The following is a 24,138-nucleotide window of genomic DNA, read 5'->3' as shown; positions in this document are numbered from 1 at the left end:
TTTATGAATGCAAATAAAAATAAATTTACTAATACAATTTATCAAAACTGACAATAAAAACATGTTTACAAAATACTTATTGTTCAGCAATAATTAAAATCGTTTCAGAATATTAAAATACACAAAATAAATAGCACGAATGTCCAGAAAAAAATATGTTTTGCAAAATGATCAGAATTATAAACACAGTAAAATGGAAAAAATTACAAAAAAAAACCAGGGAGCTGGAACTTGACAAGAATGTCTCAATTTAGTTGTTCACCAGCAAACATTTCTCATCTTCGCCAGCAACCTAAACAAAGTAATCAAAAATGCTACACAACAAATTATTCTATTACAATCAGGGTTTGTTAATGTATAGTATTAGATGTTGAAGCATACAAGGTGCCACAAGCATTTAGAAACTGAGTTTTCCTTAATTTTTATAACCATTGGCATAAATTTTGTAAATAATTAGTCAGCTATGCCTTATTCTTATACATAAAATATATTACAAAATACAAATACTTGCAATTAGCATTGAAAATAAATAATTAAAAAAATAAACAGATGATCAATTTCTTTCTTCTCTCTTGAAAATAAAAGTTACCTCAAACTCAAATTAATTCATACTCCCCAATAGAAAATTTTAAAGAAAAAAACAATGAAAATATAAAAATAGCAGCCCAAGCGTCAGGAGTTACCAGCTCGGGAAGTCATAAAAACACAAAACCTTTTCTATTGTGAGAGCAGGACAAATGTCTAAAAATTGCTTGCTCCGAATCCCAAAGGTTTTAAAAAAAGTCCAGGAAAAGAAATACATAGTACAAAAACAAAAGTAAAATGCGTAAACTAATTACAAAAGGAAAACACTGTTGAAAAAACCTACTTAAAAATAGTCCTATTACAAACCAAAGCATAAAACTTTTCGAAATTTTTTAACCAAACTGAAATTTGAAAACAAACTACGACCACATTTAATGCGCAGAAGAGAAATCAACTGCCACCTGTTAGTAGAAAAATATAGAATCTGTTATTTTCTTTCTGCGCATTAAATGTGGGCGTAGTTTGTTTTCAAATTTCAGTTGGTTACAATTTTCTAATGGAATTGCTGCCGCAATGCACAACTTTCCTTTGGAATTGTAGTATTTAACTGCTTTACACATGATTTTTGCTATCTCTTTTAATTTCATATTCTCCAATAATTTATGCATTTAAGTTAAATTCCCTGATTGTTAAAATTCCTTGCTTTGTGTGATCCACGGTGTATAATACTATAATGATAATTCTGTACATAAACATTATTTAAAAAAAATTAGTATGCAGATGAGTAGTTTAAAGGAAGTCTAAAATATCGCTGCATAATCTTAATATTTATATTGTGAATTGCAACTACCCAACAGCACATCCTACAAACTGTGTTGGACTATGTTTGGCACAAAATAACTGAGTAGCGTGTTATAATTGCGACATAACACATTTGTATTGTAATTCCTTTAAAATCATTATATTAACTTAGTAATTTATATTATATTAACAAACACACGTAAACAAACCAGTGAAAATTTGTAAAGACTAGTAATATCTATTAGTTACTGGTCTTTTGGACCACGGACTGAATTTTTTTTAAATAGGATAATGTGTTTTTCTTAAAGTCATATCACAAATTTTATTGTAGACTTAGATTTTCGAGGAACGTTTTCTCGATTTGAAACAGCGATTAATCAGTCAACAATGTTTTCAAATTCCATTGCAATAAAAGTAATCAATTTTGAATTGTGATTTCGTAATGAAGTTATGATATAACAGCCGATCTATAAGATAGTTTCAAATAATTAAACCTAAATTGCAATACATCTTAAAATGCAGTTTAGTGTTGAACTACTTTGAAGAATTATCATTGCTTTGATTAATTAATAAGAATTACATTATGTGCTATGAAAAAAAAGTTTTTTAATAACCAATATTGACTATATATATAACTACCACTTTTAATACCTAAAGAAATTAAAGTAAAAAGATTTACTTTTTGAACTTTCAAAACTGCTATGAGTTACTGAAGTTTTACTATTGTCTAGATACACTTCTCTGAGTATGGTGAAATAATTTAACAAATAAACAAGAATAATTTGAAAACAAATCAATAAAGGTCAAAAATAGTTTAGAATTTACAATCTTCAGAATAAATTTTTTTCTTTGTATAAATATTACTTACCTTAATGTGAAATTATTCTTATCTTCTTAATTTTCTAAATAGAATGGAAAAGAAATTATTGATATTTTAGTGAGCAACAAAAAATATTACGTTTAGAAGACAATTTCATCTAAATAAAATAGATATTTAAAAAAGGCAATATTTTTAAAAATTAACTTCTATTGTAAAAGAACACAACCAAATCAAATTTTTAAAAAAAATTGAGGGAAAAGGCAATTTTTCCAAATCTAGTTGGCTTTATGGTTAAATCTATGTTTTAACCATAGAGCATAAAAAAAAAGAGATGACATTCTCCACAAATGCTCATAGACTATTTCATAACCTTATTCACACTTTAACTTGCCAACTTAGTACCCAAAAACCTGATACCATAATGTTATTTCTATGTAAAACAATTTGCTGTAGTTAAACGTTAAATAACCATAAAAATTCAGCAACTTTTCCATTTATTGCACAGTAAAAAAAAAAGTTGAAATTAATAAATATATAAAAAGATCTGAAAGTTTTTTAATTTGGTTCCTGATGCATCTGCCTTTAAATTCCACCAATATTAATGTTTTCCCATTTCCTTTCCAAAACTTATAACAGTCCCAAATAGTTCCCTAAAGTTTAATATTATATTATTTAAACATATTATATATATATGTGTGGGTGCAAAAACTGAGTTTATCTCCAGTGCCTTAACTATGCCTTTGTTTGTATTAGCAACAAAGGTTTTTATCCAAATTTTCCTGACTTTCCAGATTTTTTCCAGCAAAAAAAAAAAATAAATAAATAAATAAATAAAAATAATAAATTCCGGATAATTACAGCATGTTTTTCTTTCTTTTGGTGTCTATTTTCTTAAAAATAAGAAAATTTAGTACAAAAAGGAATGCAGTGAAACCTCATGTTACGGAGACTCCTCCAAAATAAAAATTTTTTTAAAAAAAATTTTATGTGAAACTTCTGTTAATGAACTATTAAGTAACCTCTATACCCGAAACGTCATTTTCAATTTCTTCAAACCAGAAACCATTTTGTCTAAATTTGAAAAAATAAATAATTTAATTCTAAAAAAAATACTGCTTTAAATTCCAAAAAAATATTAATTTCCCTCATCTCGGCAGCATAATAAAATAATAAAAAAAATTATAGAAAAAAAAACCTTTTGAATTGCTCATTTGACTTTTACAAGGTGCTCAATTTGCACAGGTTCCATCAGAAATCTCTATTGCTTTTTCGATGGATATTGAAATGGATTTTACATTGGTTTTAAAAAATTGAATACTGAATACCACTTTTTGACTTGCTTTATTTGGGTCGAATTTATCATTAACTGAAGCAGCTTTTCGATTATCATAATTTTAAACCTCAACCATTTAAACACCATAAAATTATTTTAAACCCTATGAATTCTCTTTAAATAAAGTAATTTGTATTCATATTAAACAATATTTTTTATCCATTTTTATTTTAGTTCAAAATAAATTAATTTTAATGTTCCTAAACTTTTGAGTTATATGATGTAATAAGAAACTGCTACTTTTTCCCTATCTTTATATTTATTTGGTTAGATCCTTTTTTTTTTAAAGTGTCAATTCTGCATTTTTTAGTTCTGAATGCACTCATATTAAAACCTCTTAATTTTATGCAAAATATACCACTAAGATGACTGATACCTTTTTTTAAAGCTGTTGCTGAGCAGCGGATTCAACTTGTGAGTTAAGACCATTAAAGTTCAACTCCGTAGCCTTATAACTTTGAACCCAAAACAGAAGTCTAAGTATTGGGATAAATTTGCCTTTGTGGAGGATTTCTTGATGGAACCAACCCGCATTTGCATTACATGGAGAGAAAATCTACGGAGACTTTCGATGGTTAGCCTGACGGCAGCAAGGGGACTCGGACCCATAATTTGTCTTCAATTGAGGATATTTTTCGTCGGCTCTGTGGTCGGTGTGAGCCGGGGGCAGAATTTGTATCAACGGCTGTATTGCTGAGATTTGAATCCAGGTCACCTCAATGGGAAATGAGTGCTTTATCCCCAAGTCACAATAACTAAGTTGATTGATAAAAAAGATTTAGTGCTTAAAACATTGATGTTTATAAGAAAAATTAATGTACATGCTTTCAAAATGTCTAAATATTTGGTCATGCAGTCCCTTATTACTCCACCTGCTATCAAGTGGTTCTTCTCTTAAAATCCCTGCCTCTCTATTTTTTAAGAATGAAAATTTTCTGATTTATCTGTAACTAAAAATATTAATAAGCTATTTCACTACAAAAGAATCAATCATTCTCTTGTCCTTTATCTTTGCAAAGTTATTGTTATGGTGTATGTCTTTCATTACAGGGCATCATTTTGTAGTGATGTTTAGGACTGATTTTTTATTATAATTTTTTTTATTGCTTTCCCCTCATATGAAGAACAGGTATTTAACTAGTATTTTAATAATTGAATGATGACTTGCTTTTTCGTATATATCTAATGAATGCATCATTTGTCCGAATAGCACATTTTTAAATTCGTGATAAGATTTAACAAATGCATAAGTAGTTGATTTTTTTTTTCTTTTTTACCCGGAAAAATTTTTTAAACAGACAGTTTATTTTTTTACAGCATTCTGCAGCAATTCTTTTTTAATAGGATCAAAAATTTCCTAAGGGTTGCCTGAATTTCTCTTAAATATTGTTTATTCAATTGGACATATTTAGAACCCCTGGAGGCCCCCTAATTCTCTTCAAATTAAGAGAGTATATTCTTAATTTTTAAATTTTACTTTGAGCAACATAAGATTTTATGGAGTAATTACATTACTTAGAAATTTTAAGGAGTATATATGTTTTTTTTAAAATAAAATTTTAAAAAATATATATATTTTACATATGTAAATCTTTGAATAAGTAATAAAACAGATTTTTCTTACATATTTGCAGGAGGTTCTCTATAATTGACGCTAGAAGAACGTTTTCGCATGTATCTTTTTTCTTCATGTGAAGTTTGCTTAATGTTTTCTTCAATGGTCAAAGGTTCTGTATAATTGACGCTAGAAGAACGTTTTCGCACGAATCTTTTTTCTTCATGTGAAGTTTGCTTGGTGTTTTCTTCAATGGTCAAAGAAGGCTCATAATTTTCTGACTTTATTTTGGGAACTTCTTCTTTAACTTGATCTAGGGATGATTACATGGATATTTATATATGGATGTACATAACATATATAAATTTCCTGATTAAAATACATTTTCACAGGTAGAGGACTGCTATAAAGTTTGATTTGAGCTCTATTTCAACATTATATTACATTTAATAATGCTTCCCTATTAGCTATTTTCTTATTTTAGTTCTAGACATTCCTTGAGGGAAAAAAAAAGACAATTTCAGTATGTAAACCACTGTCTAAAACTTAATTGAAGGTCTCAGTTTTTATAACTCATTAAGAATGAATCAGCAATAGCAGACAGCAACATAGAAAAAGAATTTTTATTTAAAAAAAAGTTAAAGAATAGATTGAATCCCTTACATATTCAGTAAGATAAATTATACAACTAAAAGATATCCATGAGCAATTTTAAGTTAGTTTTGCTCATAATGATTCAATTATAATTGAAGGTAGAGGGTGTACTTTTATATTTATTTTAAGTTGCTTTTATTTCCTAGAAAAAATGCTTAAAAAGTCAAGGATAATTAAGATATATATTCAAATTTATTTTTGACTCTGATATAATATTGAAAAGTACAAAAACTTATAAATTTTTAAAAAGATGTTGAACCTTAAATCTTAAATTCTGCTATTCAAGCAACAATACTTTAAGAACATTCTGCAAAATTAAAAAAATGTAGTAACTTAAGCTTTACTGCATATATATATATAGGCATGAAAGAAATTTCAGTTTTAAAAACATGAGTTAGGCTAAAATCTTGCTTGCCACTATTCCAAATTCATAAAATATATGAACAATTTTTAAATTTTAAACAGCTACAGAATGAAAAACATTTTGGAGACTAAAATCATAAAAGAATGAATCATTGTAAAACATATTAATGGCAATAACATTAAAATAAGATTTCAATGTTTCAGGGGACAATTTCATGGGTGAAAAGGGGTTGATTTAGCTTTTTTTGTTTCAAATAGAATTTTTTTTTATACAACACCTTCACACGCTGCTGGATAGCAAAACAAAAATCTAAGTGTATTATATAGTGTAAGTGTTCAACCTTAAAATAAATGTTAAATAATGTTTGCTTATGCAATAAAAAAAGCATTTTTATTGCATAAGTTTGAGCAGAAATTACACGCCCTGATTTTATGCTAATTTGTAATGTTAACAGCGAATTCTACCCTTTATCATAATATTACTAAAATTTTTTTTTTTGTTCTCTGTATCTAATAAATTTCTTTTCTCCTCAACATATTATAGTAGGCTACATAGTCTAACATTACAGGCAATAGTCAAGCATAAAAAAAAAAAAAGTTGCATATTTTTTTTTTTATCTTTTTAATCATCTGAAAAAAAAATCGAGACAAAAATTTTTGGAAAAAAAGACCAATAACGAATTAATGTTATGATCCCAACAAAAACTGACTACTCAAATTATTGATTTAGATTTTGCATTCGTTATAAAATGGTATGGAAAATATGAGGAAATGGGCATAGTAAAAAAATCATGGGAAATTTAATAGCTGTTAAAAATATAATCAAAAGATCACATGGAGATTTAGGATGGAATCATTAGAAATCAATGAGGTGAAAAAAAATAATTGCTCAAATGTGGGATTGGAGTCCTGAGTGTTGTAGTTACATTATCTGAAATGTAAAGATATTTTTTAAAAAATGTGCAAATCAATGGCTTCTGAAGATTAACCCATAGAATAGAAGAGTCAATGCATAAAAAAAAAAAGAATCAAATGTGCAACCCAAATTTTGTATATCATATTAACATAGAGAAAAAAAAAATCGGTATTTGTTTTAAAAAAAAATTTTGTGAAAAATTTTATGGCAATAACTGGCAAATTAAAAAATTATCAAAATAACGGATTGCTTCGTAATAAATAGCAAAAATTTCGAAGAAATTTAGGCGACTTTAAAAAATTTGATGTGGCATGGAAACAAGAATTTGGGCAAAAAAAAAAGAAGAGGAGTTGCTGCTAAGAGAGGAATAATTGTCTTAAGGGGATTCGAAATTTAAATGTCAGATTTGCGGAATTTTGTGTCAGACTTGCAGCAAATACGCCAAAATTCAAATGTTTGATTCAGTGGTTCGTGAATCAATGGTATTGAGATTCCCGGAACAATCACATACCTGATAAAATGACTTGTTATATTGGGTGAATTATTCATAGAATTACCTTGTGAATGATTTGATTCTTCTGGTATCATCTTCAGAGAAGAGCAATGTTTAAGAAGTTGTAGTTCTAATGGGATTTCATTCAACTCATCACAAGCTGGAATTGAAATGCTCTTACAAAATGATTTACCATGTTTAAAAATATCTTTTACCAAGACAATAGGCTCTTTCAATAGCCTACACTCCTGTTTTGATATCTCAGTTGGAAGGGGCTCAGGATTTCTATGAACATCTGCTGTAACAATAAATGTATTTTCTGCTAAATTTCTAACCATTTCTTGTTGATGTAAGCTTAAGTCTATGAGATAGCTTCTGGAAGTGTCACAGCTCTCAGAACTTCTGCCTTCCCGTATTAAATCAACTTTTTTTTGTCCTATGGAATTTTCAATATTTATTTTAGATGATAAACTTTGCATTGCTGAGTTGCGAGAATGTGATCTTGCAGTAACTGTGGGTTCTAACTTTATTGTATTCAATGACTTAAATTTTCTGGTTGGCAACTTTTGCATTTTATAAGGACTAACATTTTCTTTTTCACTACCTGATCTGAAGTTAGAATTTTTGTTAGAATTATTTCTAAGAACATCTATTTCATCAAAAGTTTTCTTTTTATTGTTATTCTCAGGCAATTGGTTATCAGCAAATATTTGAAAGTCATTATGCAAGTCACTTTGGGATGGGTTATTCTTTGAAGAGCTAGTACACACAGAAATGTTCTTCCCTTCACTAAGGAAAGTAACTTCCTTTGAAACAGATTTTTTAGTAACTTTTCTACACTTTTTGTCAGTTGCAGGCTTAGTTTCAGCTTTTATTTTATTAACTTTAGAGGTAATATTCTTGTTTCTATTTGCAATTTTCCTATTTTGTGGTGGACATTTTCTTGCAGGACTACTTTTGGTAAAGCAATATTCATCATTTCCTACATAATGTATAGGATCCATATCAATTTCATCACTTATTTGGATGGCAATCTTTTCAAATTTAGTGGTGGGCTGCAATGTTTTTTTAGAGTTAGTTGGTTTTTTAGAGGACTCTTGTTTCTTGTTTCGCATTTCTACTTGAAATCCTGAAGAAACATCATTCTGCTCTAAAATTTAAAAAAAAAATAAATTAAAAAAGACAAAAGGAACAGACCAGAGTTGTAAAGCTGTAACTACAATTCAATATCAAATTATACATACAGGATATTCTGCAATCTTCATATATATTTTTAGAACCCTGACAAAAATGAAGTCAAACATTTGAGGTCACAAGTTATTATTGAAGCAAAGAAAAAACAAAATTATCATTTTGCTTTATCCTTGATTCAAACTTGGTTCCCAGTTTCATTATCAAGATCTAAAAAATTAATAATGAGGACTGTAAGTATCAAAACCTATTTGATTGCTGGTGCAATTAGTAGTACACTTCCAAGTTAAATTACACAATCAAACTAGTTTCCTCCATAAAAATTTTTATCCAATCATTCAAACTACAGATTTGATAGATTTTGAATGAGTTTTTATTTCTTCCTTGCAAAAAAATAAACTAGCTGGTAGCCAACTAATTCAAAGAATACTGAATAAAATTAACATTCATTATTCAAACAAAATTTCTATTCTGATCATTCCTAGCTAAAGCTATTATTTATCTTTTAATTCTACAAGAATTCATTACAAGTTGTGTATTTAAATAAGTTACATTTAGTGAAAAATCAGCAGCACAATCAGTTAAATTAAATAAATTAATAAATAATAATAGAAAATATCTGAAAGAGCTAACAGAGCTTATACATTTTCCTCAACTTGGAAAGTTAATTCAGTTTCTGAACATTGAATTAAAGTTTTATAAAAAACATAGGGAGTTTAGGACCTGTTCAAGGTGCAGCAAATATCACAATAAAGGCAGATATTATTGAAAATTAATCACTAATCTATGTTAAGGAGAAGGAAACAATAGGAAAAAATTTTCTTTGTAGTTATTATAGATGAAAAAAAAATTCAAAAAATGATTATTTTAGTCAGGTGATTACTTTGACAGGTTCGACTATGTTTCTTCTTCTTACTTTTGTTAAGATCAGTCATGTTTGACAGTCTTTGAGGTGACTCAGGTTCTTCAGGTATAGAATCCATCCAAACATTTTGTACTTGTTCTTTAAATTCCTCTCGGGTCACACTAATAAAACAGATTTCAAAATTGATATGCATCTATTTTACTTTATAATTAATAAAGGATGAATGCTAAATAAAATCCATAACCACACTGAAACTGGAAAAGAAAATTTTATGCACATGTATATTTATAGATAATAGGACTCGTAATGATATTTCGTAAGATATCGATTTAACGCTTTTGTCCTCACGCCAATATGGCAACTTTTTTCTCGCCAAGCATTGTTACGCTACCTTAACCAGCCCATAACAGAAGATGAGCACGATAATTTAATGATATAACATGCGAGAGTCCTTGCCTATGATAACGCTGTTAAGATGAATAACAAAAAAGATTTGGATTTCATCTAGCTGCAAAGACACTGTTTCTTAATTCATGTGATGTTGAATGGTAAGGAGTAAATTAAATTAGAAATTTTATGAGTGGATAAGCGACAGAACGCAGAAAGCAAAGCATTGATTCTATTAGCACATTTTCTTCAGGGTTTTCCTTTTCTTGATGCTGCACATTATTTTGCTGGGATTGAATAATATTTTGGTTAAGTTTTTTACTTTTTAGTGGGACTTCTGATATTTTGCAATCACCATGCAATATTTTGTCACTTTTTTTTTTATTTAAAAAAAATATTCAATATTTAATTTAAGTATATTTTGATCGGTTTTCAAACCTTTTTTTTTCCTTCTTTATTTTAGAGAATTGTTTAATTTTTTTTTAAAAATTTTTATTTTATTTTTTAAATTTTTAATCAGCTGGACTAAAATATTTAAATTTTTAGTTAGTAGTCAGTAGACTCTAATAACTTAGTACTCCCACAAACTATTGAGCCGGTGATTAATTTTGATAGGTCTTTTTTATTTAATATTAACTTTTTACTTGTATAATTTTTAAGTTTAAAAAAAAATTCATATTAGTAATACTCTATGGCTATAAAAATTGAGCAATAAAAATGATATAATTAAGTATGCTGACTTCAAAGAGCTTTATTTAAAAATCTTTGGTTCCATCAAATTGATGATTTATGAAGGATCAAAATTTTGAATGGAGACAATGGACACTTTAATGAAATTTTTTTTTTCCAGAGCCATTTTTCTAAAAAAAGTAAAAAATGATTATTTAATTTAAGTTGCCAATTTTATTATTTTATTAATTTGCCGCATAGAGACTGGTTATTTTCAGCTACCTTCCTTTCTACCTTCAGCTGCTTTTATTTTCAACAAAAAAAATTAAACAAGATATACCTTTATTTATTTTAAGAATTCCATAGTTACTTATAATGAGACTAAACTTTTTCTGCTAAACAAGTTAAGTGATTTGATGATTTAAAAGTAGTGTTTTTTAAATAATTTAACACAATTAATTTAATTACTATTAATTTCATGATTTAATATTTTTTTTAAAATTTTTACATGTTAGCCAAATACTTTGTTAGAAATACAATTTATTATTAAACTAATTTTTAAGCAATTTGTTTTTTAATTTAATTACTATTAATTTCATGATTTAATATTTTTTTAAAAATTTTTACATGTTAGTCAAATACTTTGTTAGAAATACAATTTATTATTAAACTAATTTTTAAGCAATTTGTTTTAAAGTGATAAATAAATGAATAAAACAAAATTTACATTTATTTTTACCTTTATTACCTATGGAATTCAACCATTAGTCTAAATATTTTTATTATTTTCAATAGATAAATTGAAAAAAAAAAAAAGGTTCTAGTGCAAAAGAAAAGTCAAAGGTATGCTTTTATACACAAATTCAACACTTTGTTTTACTTAAATGTACAATTACATTTGTTTTTTTACTTTTCCTTTTATTTATACTTAACATTACAATTTAAAGTGTCTACAGATTTGAGGCACCAGTAACAAATTATAAATGAAAAAGTTTCAACTGAGTTTGAAAACAACCAAAATTTATTTTTCATAACTTTGTTGTGTATCTGATTTGAATATCTTGACAATTTAATGAGTTTCTAATAATTTTTTTTAAGAAAGCTTTAAATGATTAATCAAAAGTAGTTTACATTTTTGATCTGCCCAATTTTGCTTAATAATACAAAATGAATTTCTGTTAATTTCATTTGTTATTATAAAATAAAATTTTAGGAAAAATGAATATACCTTATAATGATTGGCTAGATGTGATGAAAGGAGAAAGAAAAAAAAAGTGAAATAAATCCTACTCTATTAGTTGTCAATTATAGGGCAATGTTATTTGTTATAAAATCTTGATTTATAAAACAAAATCAAACTTAAGGAAAATCCCTCATCGTTTAGTTCTTAAAAAGAGTACAAAAACTCTTTTCTAAAGTTACCAGATATAATTAATAGCAAAGTTTGAAAATATATATATACATATACATTTAAATTTTCTGCACATGCTCTGTATCTAAGGACTACTTTATATGCTCATATCTTAGGCAATTTATAAAGAATTTATTTTTCAAGCTATAAAATTATATTTTTGTTATTACAAATTACTCCAAAAAATGTTATGCAATTCTGTTGAATACTTTAGCAGTTATATTAAAATAACAAAGGCATAAGGCAAAAAAATTATATATTTTTTTTTTAAAAATTTCGATACCTCCAAGAATGCTAGAATAAATATACAAAATTTAATAACGTAATGTTAAAGTTAAAGAACGACCAAAGTCACCAACACAAGTTGATGGCTATTTTCTCTGGCACAGAGTGTTCAAAAACTTCTCCTTGCTCATTCAAAATTTAATTCAAAGAGCTCTAAGCTTTTTTGATAAGAATGAATAATCACATGATCAAAACACTTCTAAAGTTATGAAATAATTCTTTTAGTATACCTTGGAAAAAAAATTTCATTAAGTGAAAATGTTACTTCCATTATTGTAGGGTACTAAATATTTAGCAGATATAAACCAAAAGCAAGATCTCTGATAAGACAGTTTGAAAAGCAACACTTTTTAACATTCTAAAATGTCAAGAAAAGTTCATAAAAATTTTGATAGGGAAATTTCTCCATTAAAAAAAATCCTTATATTTACATTTTTATAAATAACTAAAATACTTTAGAAGCTATGAAGCTATTAGACTTCCTTATGCTTTAAAACTTATAAGAAAGATAGTACAATAAAAGAAAAAATAAGCAAAGGTTCTATATATTTCTTCTGAAAATTCATTATTTTCTTTATAAATAACTATTTCTTTCTTAGCATAAAATGCAATAAAATCTCACTTATACAAACTTCTTTTATCCAAATATCATCTAAAGTTGAATGTTTCAAAATTTTTTATTATATAACTTTTGTAAAAGGTCTGTATTTGTGAAAAATCTATTGAAAATTTTGTGAATAAGTGAAAATAAGGCCTTTGTTTTTTAGAAAAAGAAACACAAAAAGAAAAGCATATCTATTAAGAAGCCTTTGTTTTAAAATTATGGATTAGAGTTGCTGCTATTAATTTTTTAAAGATAAACAATGCCATGAAGGGTCCATAAATGGATTTAAAATTTTTTTAACATGGCCCCTATACACAAATCCAAAAGATTCAAATTTGAAGTTTTTATTTTAAGTATTTCTTTTCATTATTTCTAATGTTGTTTAGTTTAACAATACCTTCTCCCACTTCTGTTAACATCATATTGATTGCTGTGCATGTTTGCAATGAATGTCAGTATGTATAATAATAGTAAGTGTGGTAAGTCGAGTGTATAATAAAGGTAAGTGTGGTGTAGATTATTGAGACAAAATATTGTATGCCACAACAATTGGGAATTAAATAAAACTTGATATTCAATTTCTAATGCAAATTTCAGCAGTAGTTTTAATAGTAAAGAAAATATGAACAAATAAATAAAGATGCATGATGAAAAGAAAAAGCTCTACGGAACTTACGTATGCTTAGGTGTGAATTTGGTGGAGCTGACAGATGAATGCATTTCTAACAAACCTAGAGTTTCATCTAAAACTGTAACTACTTGCTTTAAATTATCAGATAAACTTGCTAGCTTTAATCTTGAAAACTGGAAAATAGAGAAAATTCATTTATTTTCAGTTGTCAGTTTATAAAATACATTTATGCCCAAAAGTTAAGCATAATTCATATACATGGAAATATGTAAAAATATATTTAACTTCTGGACACTAGGGCAAACAATAATAAATTATTTTTTACACTGGGGTCCAGAAGTTGAGACATGTTTTATATAAGAGCTAAAGAACCTTATATTTATGATAAACATACATGAAAATCTTAGACTATCATGCACAACTGGTATAACTGCTCTTTTTTATGAGTTTAAGTTATGGATCACCTGGAAAAATATTTACAGTGCAGAAGAAATAAAAACATTAATTTAAAGCAAATAAAAATTTTGGGTTGAAATTTTTTTAGAAATTGCAAACAATATACGTTTTTGATATTGCTAATCTGAATGACCTTCCAAAAATTATTGTCAATACAGAGAGTATCTCAATGTCTTAAGGTTTTAATGTCTTGCACAAATATTGGTACTAGTAGCGGTTCCGTTTCACCGTCCTAATCAGTATATTTTTGCACCTTCTCAGTTTCTGCAATCTTTTTTTCAACAGACATCACACCAGGTGTTTCAGCATTCTTGTTGTGGTGCATTGATATTTGTGGTGCTTTCCTCAAATAATATTAAATTTTCGTTTTTCGTATTAATTTGCATCAGAAATTATTGTTCTTTTAAAAACTTCCGTTTTTTTGAAAATAAATAAATAAATAAATTGAACGATAGATGCAGTAAACTTCAGTTGCAAAAACAAGCATTTGTGATGGGGTATAAGAAAATACAGGCAGAAAAACAAAAAAGTGAGAACATTGGAACCAGGTTCTACTTCTTGTCCTTAGAAGATAAAAAAAATAAGAGAGAAAAAGAATGCTTAGGACATTTTCATTCACTTAATAAAATTTTATTGAGGTTAATAAGATGTAGAGAGTAACTCGGGTAAGATGTACGAATACTCCATAGGAGAATCGTGGAGACATTGTTGCTGAATGTGACTGAGTTCTTGCAGAAAGATTTTTTATTAGAAATGCATCAAAATGTAAATTTGTTTAAAGAAAATATACTGATACTTATTTTTGCAATTTTCTTTCACGCAAAATTGAAACAGAGCATTTGATTATTTACTTTTAATGAGATGATTCCAATTTTTTGAAAAACTTTTCAGCAGTTATTGCTAGTGCTACAGACTTCCATGTGCTTTTTCTGAAGAGTTCGATTCAAGTGATTTTATTGTCTATCTCTTTTTCACTAGAAACTGACATGCATTTTACAATTTTGAATTTGTTTTTTAATGAGATGATTTACAAAATGTAAAAAAGAAATAATTAGTGTGTTTTTTCACCTTAAAAAAGCAAGAATATCGCCTATATCGTTAGAATAAAAAAATATTAAATTTACAAATAAAAAAATTATATACAGTTTTTTTCTATATGTGTACTTCTTTTGTAAACAGAGCACTTTTGTTACTTACTACAAATTAGAAACACATAAATTTATTACTACTATTAAAGATATCGGGTTGTTTGGAAAGTAATTTCGTTTTTCCAACAGAGGATTTAATTTTATTTTTTCGAACCCAACTTCATGCTTAAGGGGGTTCAGTACCTAAAAACCTTCAAAAAATCGAATTTGAGATTTTGATCAATAATTAAACTNTTAATTCACTAAATTAAAAAAAGTTGACTTCAGTATAATCTAGAATATCTATTACATACACAAAAAAAATTTCAAAGCTCTAACTACGATACTTTTTTTAAAAAGGTACATCGAAATATGCCATTTTATAATTGTCAACATAGGAGGTACCGAACCCCCTTAAGCCGCATTACCGTTATGTTTCGAGAGATATTATAGCAAGGATTGTGTGTGAAAAAGTTCAATTAATTCTATGTAGTAGTTTTGGGTTGGTGCCCTTTTAAATATGGAGAGCAATAAGCAGCATTTTTGTCATACTTTACTTTTTTACTATAGAAAAGGTCTATTCCTAGGTTTATGACGATAAATTTCTGTCTAAAAGAATTCGTATACTGGATGGTAAAATAATTAAGCTTAAAAAATTTAATAAATAATTTACCTTAGTAAAATTAAAAAAATAGGAGATAAAATGTCCAGCTTTTCCTTTAAATTCTCTAATTTTTTTAGGTGGCTGGCCACACTGTATATATTTAGCCTACCTTTGATGAGGATAGAAGGTGCCTGAATCACAGGCACTGAGAATGGCCTTAGAGAGAATTTGGTTGCTAGCATTGTTCTTATAAAATAAGGTTTCATATAATACCCATTTTTCATTATGTTGGGTAACTGACAAACCTCAAGGCAGAATCGCGGCGACATTGTCGCAGAATATTACAGAGTTCTTGCAGAAAGAATTTTCTTTTAGGAAGTAAAGAATTTTAGTTTCCTGCAGAAATTTTTTATCTCTAAAATTATAATTAAAACATGTCTTTATCGCACATCGGAGGGGAAAGAAATGTTTATAATTTTTCTGTTCTTAATTGCGAAGAATGAAAAATATAGAACAATGAAGTAAAAAATTTCTTTTCTGCAGAAATACTGAAAGATTTTTTTCTCTCCTGAAATCATTCTTAAACGCGTTCATTATTCTCGTTAATCTATGAGGTATTTCAATCATTCTTTAAGACGGTTATTGCTACAAATTTTTTCTTTGTTTTTTGAAATCCTGGTGTCTTTCATTGCTCAGTTATTATTTCTATTCTCTTCTAATTTTTGAAATATACCGATATTATTACAGCACGCAAAATTAGAAACGCCGAGTCAAGATATCATTCTTTGATACACTCGTTTTGCACCAATATTCTCGCTAATCTGCACAGTATATTTCATTCTCGAAATTTCGCGGGATTTTTTTCCTGGAAGTTACCGATATGAATTACACGATTTTTAATTTTTTTGATGTGATGATGATTTATGAAACGTGAAAAAGGAAATAATTAGTGTGTTTTCTTGTTTAGTAAAATGTGAGAATTTTGCCCATGATATTAGAATAAAAAAAATATTACATATTCATTTAAAATTTAAATACAATTTAATTTTATTTAAATAGTTTTTTTTTGTAAACATAATGTTTTGTTACTTTAAATTTAGTTAGTAACATGCATATTTGTTATTATTAAAAGCATCTTGAAAGAAAGATATTAGTATTAGAGAGGTTTGTTGTTGCAGAAAGACCAAAAAAATTCTGCTACAGGGCTGACAAAAAGAGACGATAATTGGAAAAATACTTATCACTAATAATGTTTTTGTTACTTTAAATTTAGTTAGTAACATGTATATTTGATATTATTAAAAGTATCTTGCAGAAAAATATTAGTGCTGTAGAGGTGTGTAGCAGAAAGACCAAAACAAAAATCTGCCACAGGGCTGACAAAAACAGATAATTGGAAAAATACTGATAATGTTTTTGTTACTTTAAATTTAATTAATACATGTATATTTGTTATTATTAAAAGTATCTTGCAGAAAAATATTAGTGCTAGAGAAGTTTGTAGCAGAAAGACCAAAAAAAAAAGCCACAGGGCTGAGAAAAACAGACGATAATTGGAAAAATACTGATCTCTCACCAAAGGTAGCATCAAATAATAAAACAGATAAGGAAAGATATTCGCCATCTCTCTTTTGATATCGTATGAGAGTTAACTATCAACAAACTGTTGCAAATTTTAAATTGGTATATAATCTGCTGCAATATAGTTATAAAATAAATATGAAAGAGAACTTCAAAGGAAAGACAGGAAGTTAAAAAAAAAAAAAAAAAAAAAAATTNAAAAAAAAAAAAAAAAAAAAAAAAAGAAGCATAATCCCTGATTATAACTAAACATTTAGAAATTAAACTTATTAGAAATTTAACTTGAAAATAATGAAAAGAATATAAAATATGAACTAAATAAGAAACTTGGGGACAAAAATTTCGTGATTGCAAACCTTTTACTCCATACCAAACATAGCAATTATGCAAGAAGTCTTTTTGAGTCTGATAAATTTGCAGTATTTAGCATGATTGGTAGAAGAAGCACTGTCTCAATCACGAATTCCTGTACAAGTGACAATAAAGGAGTTAAGTCTAACATTCAGTTAAAATACTGTGCCTTAGTAAAAACAAAAATAAAATGAAAACAAAAAAATTTTCTCAATTTTTAAAATAAACAGTGTTGGGGAAAAAAAAAAAACTTGCTTCAGACAGTTATAAAAAAACAAAGTACATAAACCTACTGTTGAGTATAAAATAATCTGGTTTCAATTCTTTAAATTTTGCTTTTCCATTCATCTCCCAGAGCATAAATTTGACAGCCATGAGCAAGGACATGAATTTAATACAAACAAATAACAAATTGGTAAAAACTATTTCTAATAATCCCTGTGGCAGAATTTTTTCGAGCTATCTATGACAAAACTGTCTAGCACTAATATTTTTCTGAAAGATACTTTTAATTATAACAAATATATATGATATTAATTTAATTAATAACTAATTAACTATTGATAATTACTAATTAACCATTAATAATTACTAATTTAATTTAATAAATAATTAACAAAAGCCCTTTGTTTATAGAAAAAACTATCAGACTTTTTTAATTGAACATGTAATTTTCTATTCTAATATTATGTGGATGATATTCTCGCATTTTGTTGGGGGAGGGGGATGCCCAAATTGTTTTCTCCTTCGCATTTTGAAAATAATTATCACAATAAAATAATAAATTATGAAATCTGTTGTCGGAAAAAAAGATTGACGATGAAAGCAGGCAAATTGGATTTCTCAAATGACAAATTTAAAAACTAATGAATTTAATATTTGCTTACCATTATTATGTTAGCATTGGCTTTGTTCTCTTCCAATAATTCTTCTTTTTTAGATCTATCATTTTGCAAAGATAGAGCTAAGAACTTGTTGTTTTTCAACAATGTTCTGATTTTATTCTTGTAAACACCTGCAAATAATAAAAAAAAAAATTCTTTTAAGAGCATTTTATTGCTTCACAAAATTAGTATAAACCAGCATCTAAAAAGTAAAAAGCATATAAATTTTAATAAAGTAAGTATTTTGATCATCAATAAAGATTTTTTATTTACCTAAGTTACTTCAAATTAATAAAGTACAGCTAAATAAATTATTTAATTGTAAGAGGAATATCTTGAAAATTACATGTTTTTAATCTGTTTCATAGAAATGTATTAATTTAATATTTAGAACTTTTTTTTAAATATTCTATTAAATTATCATACATTTTGCAGTAAACATATAAAAAAAATTAATTTGAAAAACAAAAACTACAAGCAATAAAAATAGATATATTATTTTACTTACAACCAGATAATTTTGTTGGCAAACAGCATTTTTCAGATTTTTAGAATCCAAGATTATTTTTTCTAAAAAAATTTAATAATTTTACTTTTTAAAACTGCCATCTCATTTCATTCATCCTGTTATTTTGTATGTGGGTATATAAAACTACATACCCAATTGAAAAACAAAAATGACATCATTAAGAAAAAAAATCTTTTTTTCCCCCTCTAAATAAACAGAAGAGTAAATAAACATTAAATCAGTTAATTTTCTTAAATTAACCAAAGTGTGAGTTGTCATACTTTTTGTTACTTTCTCTCCTCTTTTATAATTCCTTTGCTTTCACCACACATGAGATTTGAGGTGGGCCTGTAGCCATTATTGTTCAAATACTAATTGTATTGAAGAAATCCTTTCTTTTATATTTAAACAGAATAATGCAAAAATAATACAGTAGAACAAGTTAATAATGAGTGCAAAGGGACAGTGTGACATTTAGCCATTTAAGGCTATCGTGATATGGAACTGCAGAGTGTAAACAATGTGAAATCTAATTTTCAAGGGCGATAATATATTGCATTTTAGTTGTTTTCTTATAAATTATCTATTGTATGCCAGTAATTACTGTTGCGTCATTTTCTATGTTTTCACATATGCGACAGAAAGAGATTGTTGCCACTCTAGTTTTAATTGGTTTCTACTAGTGATAAACCCTGTTTAAACTCTTATTTTTGGAAAAAAGTTTGAAGTTTTTCAGCGCACCAAAGCCATTGAATACAATTGGGGAGGTTCAGCTTAAAATTCTACTGTTATTGTCATTGCCTTTAATTTTTTTTTTATGTGTTTTAACTAGAATTTTAGATAAAATTTAAAAAAATAAATAAAATAAACATTTTCAAGGGAATAATTGAGGGGGGGGGATTTATGGATCACAAAATATTACTCGCTGCAACGGGGCTTTGCACAAATAGTCCTGATATTATACCAACCAAGTGTTTCCTATTTCCTAGATAAAGTTAGGTTCACATTAAACCAGGGCTAGTTAAATATGAGTTTGTCTATAGTTTAATTGTCCATTCGGTGACAGAGAAAAAAATATAATATAGTCAGGGGTCTGTCCAGGCCGAATTTTTTTCACATCGTTCTATTCAACATTTTCTCAAATCATTCAAATACAATGTATTTTGGCATACCGTTGTTCCGTAACGTATGAAAGCACCAATTATTTTACATGTTTGATGAAATACTTGTGGATCTGCATGTGCATGAACTGAGCTAGATTCAGTGGATTCTTGCACTATCATGTGCAACTCTGCTGCANCTAAATTTTCACAAAATAGGTACCTCTCAGAAAAACCTAGACAGACCCCTGATAGTGTAATTAGCAATGAAAGTATAACTTCATAATCAACTCAAAAAGCAAAGCAACAACTCAAAAAGCAAAGCAACAACTCAAAAATAATGTTGAGACAAAAAGCAACAAATGTTGCAAGGAAAGCAAAATTAAGAAAAAATAAGTGTTAGAAAAAACAGGGTTATTATGAAAAGAAAAATTTTTCAATACCTGTCAGAAATGTAGTATTAAATGATCCATTGCTACTATAATTCAATTTCCTCTGATAGTGCAACGGAATTTTCTTCATTAATAAAGACTGGTTTCTTTGAAAATTCATTGAAATTCCTAATAACGAATATAATTTATAAGCAAATATTGCTAATTTCACAATGCAAAAGAAAATCTTCAAAATGAAAGTTTTTCACATGTTTTTTATTTAAACTTACAACAATAATGAAGGGATAATAACAAATGCAATTAAATTAATAATGATCATAACTCAAACATAAAGCTCCTAACATCAGATATGTAAGTTGAAATAGAAATCTATAGCAACGTAAAGTTCAGGATATGTCCAGCATACTACAATCAACAAATAGATTTTATAACTGAAAATTTAGTTTTTTAAGAAAAGATGTAGAGGTTAACCCGGGACTGGCTACGAGATGTAATTTTCAAACAAGCAACTCAATTGCAAGAAACAAAAAGCTAAAAAGAAAATTTCTAACACATTAATAAAAGAAAACCAGAAAAAATTGTATATAATGTCTCAAAACACAACACTTTATTATCATAACCAATGCTCTTTAAATCAGGGCCGATTTTTTAGTCGCCGCAATTGTCTATCAATAAGTTTGAATGTTTGTTTACTCTTTCTGCGGATGCCGAATCGATTAAAAGTGTTTATTACATAACAAGTCTTCACAATGATATTGTACAGTTGGGGACAAAAATGCAAACTAAACTTTAATTTAAACATAGTGCACACAAATCCATAACAAGTAATGTTAATAAACATAGAAATTTCTTATACCTTTCTTCGCCATTCAAACTAAAAGAACAGACATGCAAAACGGAATTTAAGAAAAATATCAAATAAACGTCAAAATACCAGATATCAGAAAATGTTCAAAATTATCCGCGTCCGCTAAAAATGTTTCTAACTGTTGCCATTATTATTTTTTGAACACTCACCAGCAGACAGCCGAGACTAATAATTAAATAGATAAATCTTATTGGCTGATTTTATCATCGTTTACGTTGTTATCGCTTAATCGTTGTCCAAGTTTACAAAATTTGGCTACAGCAGCCATTTTTTTTAAAATATTTTATTATAAAATATGCGATGACTGGTGATGATTAGCAGAAACCCAAATAAATAAATACGGTTTTTAAGCGGAAATGTGTTTATGCAATCTTTAGTAATAGTATTTAGCAATCATTCAATAAAATATAGAGAATTATTTTGTTAAGGATAAAAATTCAGGATTAAGGTTTTTAGTTGATTCAGGAGCTAATGTTAGTCTAATACCTGCAACTCAACGAAATAAAACAGTAGAAGATTTTAAACTTTACGCAGCAAATGGAAAGGAAATTCCTACTTTCGAAATTAAAAATTTTGAATTTAAATTTAGGACTTAGAAGAGAATTTAAATTTCCTTTTATCTTAGCTAAAGTTGATAAACCTATGGATGGTGTTTTCAATAGAAATGTAAACAATAACAATCTCGAGCTCGGCACCTACTCTAGATCCGGTTAAGAAGTTCGCAGCTGCTTACTACATGTTATTCTGATAGGCGATGTTTTCAAATGGATAATTTTGTTTTAAATAAAAGAAATAAATTAGATAATTTCTGAGCTCAAATCTGCCATATTTCATAAGATATTAATGTTAATATGTAATTCTGGTGAGTTTGAAGTGAAAATTTGTTTTAGTTTTTTAGAGATATATTGTTAAAAAAGGTGACATGGTTGCTAGATTTTGAATAACTCGCTTTTTTGGCAGTCTTGATATGGCCTCTTTCCATAAGTTTATTACTGTTTGTTCTTGTTGCAAGCTGTGCACCATCTTACGTTAGTGTTAACACTTTTAGCATTGTAAACACCAGTATTGTTAGCATTGTAAACACAAGTGATAAGTAATCAAATACATTGTTTGCAAGAATCTCAAAACACAATGATGCCAAATGGCTTTAAAATACAACGGAAACAGTAACCTGGAAATTTAGGCGGTACCGAGCTTGCAGCGTTCCCTTGTGTAGAAAACACCATCCATAATAGGAGCTGACTTTTTGAATAAATTTAAACGTTTAATAGTCACCATAAACAAATTATTGATGGGATAACTAATTTCGCTGTTCGACACCACTTAACGACAGTATCCGTGGATGAGGTTATCAGTACTTTGGATAAAAATTCTAAATATGCTGATTTGTTACAACAATACCCAATGCAGTTTCAGAAACTCCCTGCATTTCCCGTTATAACCACCATATAGTTTTAATAATGATTTACATAAACTAAAAAATATGCAAAAATACATAAAAATAATAAATAAAAAAAGATGAGAATTACTGCATGATCGAATTATTGACTTGTTATTAAATGAGAAATCCATTCGTAATTACTAAAAAAAGTTCGAAATTATAATTTGAAGATAGTCATCAACAATCTAAATATTTTTTGCTCACACACACACCCGCAAATAATTTTTTGGGTTACTCTTATATGCGTGGTATAAAATAATACTAAAAAACAAGCATTACCGAAAACAAATTCTCGACTATGATTTTTCATTGAACAAAAATGATGGATTTATAAATTTTTCGATTGACCTCGACTGTAATTAATTTTTTTTCTTCAAATTTAAATACTTCAGGTAATACCAAATTAAAAATTCCGTTGTAAATCTAGTTACTATTGTTGTTGTTTCTAATGCCACCTTGCAAGCCTACTCGTTAAAACCAAGCAAATTTAAGGCAATGGGTGCGTTTCTTGTTCTTCAGTGGCGCCATATATGGCCAAGAATTCGTCTTCAGCCACACACATGTCACAGCCCGTTTATAAGGCGGACCCATTCATACATCCACAGATCGTAATTTTGACCTAATTCAGAGAACGATCGATCTCCAATCCAGAATCGCCAGGGGTATTGATTTGTTATGGGAACATGGAGGAATTTGCGACTCGACAGATTTAACGTGCATCAGTCACTATTTACAACACCAGCGGTGTTCGAACCTTCGAACTCTCGGACGTGGGTCCAGCTCCTTACTGACCAGGCTATCCTGGCCTTAAATCTAGTTACTTGAACTATTTAAGTTACAAGGGTGGGGTTAAATAATGGAAATCTTCTGTAAGTCCTTTTTTTCCGTTTAACATAAGAAGTATTAAAAGAATTATTCTAAAACTTTAAAAATGTTCAAATCATGCAATTTCTCATACATATCAATAAGGTTTAAAGCTTTAAGAGGTTTTTGGGACCTTAAATAAATTACAAACGAAAAAGAATGTTTTTGAACATCCTATGCCAAAAAATTCAGCGAGTCAAATCGCGTCAATTACGTTTATTATTATATGAAATAAATGCACAAAATTTCATAAACCTAGCTAAAATATTGACGGAAATATGGAGACTTTTATAAAAAAAAACTAATTTTTTGACTTACATTTCCTTCTTATAGCTGCAAAAATATTCAATAAAATTAGACAAAACTTTTAGGGATGCCGNCAATTACGTTTATTATTATATGAAATAAATGCACAAAATTTCATAAACCTAGCTAAAATATTGACGGAAATATGGAGAC

General features: G+C 27.7%; 1 protein-coding gene across 16 annotated transcripts; it reads right to left on the bottom strand.

Annotated features, from left to right (window-relative positions):
- LOC107443092 (uncharacterized protein PF3D7_1120000) lies at positions 1 to 21,664 on the bottom strand. 16 transcript variants are annotated; one of them, XM_071187119.1, is made up of 10 exons: positions 21,441 to 21,573; positions 20,558 to 20,674; positions 19,015 to 19,076; positions 18,510 to 18,637; positions 13,549 to 13,676; positions 9,568 to 9,677; positions 7,525 to 8,610; positions 5,104 to 5,347; positions 2,195 to 2,228; positions 1 to 292 (listed from the first exon to the last, which is right to left on the bottom strand). In XM_071187119.1, exons 4-9 carry the CDS (start codon positions 18,510 to 18,512, stop codon positions 2,213 to 2,215), a joined length of 1,587 nt encoding a protein of 528 aa, XP_071043220.1. In that variant the 5' UTR covers positions 18,513 to 18,637; positions 19,015 to 19,076; positions 20,558 to 20,674; positions 21,441 to 21,573; the 3' UTR covers positions 1 to 292; positions 2,195 to 2,212. The 16 variants fall into 16 exon arrangements, with proteins under 16 accessions (XP_071043220.1, XP_042902337.1, XP_071043219.1 ...); XM_043046403.2 differs by having other exon boundaries at positions 9,535 to 9,677; positions 21,363 to 21,489; XM_071187118.1 differs by having other exon boundaries at positions 21,363 to 21,475.
- Between the last annotated feature and the right edge of the window lie 2,474 nt (positions 21,665 to 24,138).

The sequence above is a fragment of the Parasteatoda tepidariorum genome, chromosome 10 (genome assembly GCF_043381705.1).
Source record: "Parasteatoda tepidariorum isolate YZ-2023 chromosome 10, CAS_Ptep_4.0, whole genome shotgun sequence".
Lineage (NCBI taxonomy): Eukaryota > Metazoa > Arthropoda > Arachnida > Araneae > Theridiidae > Parasteatoda > Parasteatoda tepidariorum.
This window is presented reverse-complemented; position numbering and strand designations above follow the sequence as displayed.

Bases quoted from the DNA above. Each gene is read 5' to 3' on its own strand.
- LOC107443092 (XM_016056841.3), bottom strand. The intron at 18,638-20,557 runs GTATTGAAAAAT...TATTATTTGCAG, and splicing joins TAATACTACATTTCTGACAG to GTGTTTACAAGAATAAAATC. The intron at 9,678-13,548 runs GTAAGTTCCGTA...CTGTTTTATTAG, and splicing joins AAATTCACACCTAAGCATAC to TGTGACCCGAGAGGAATTTA.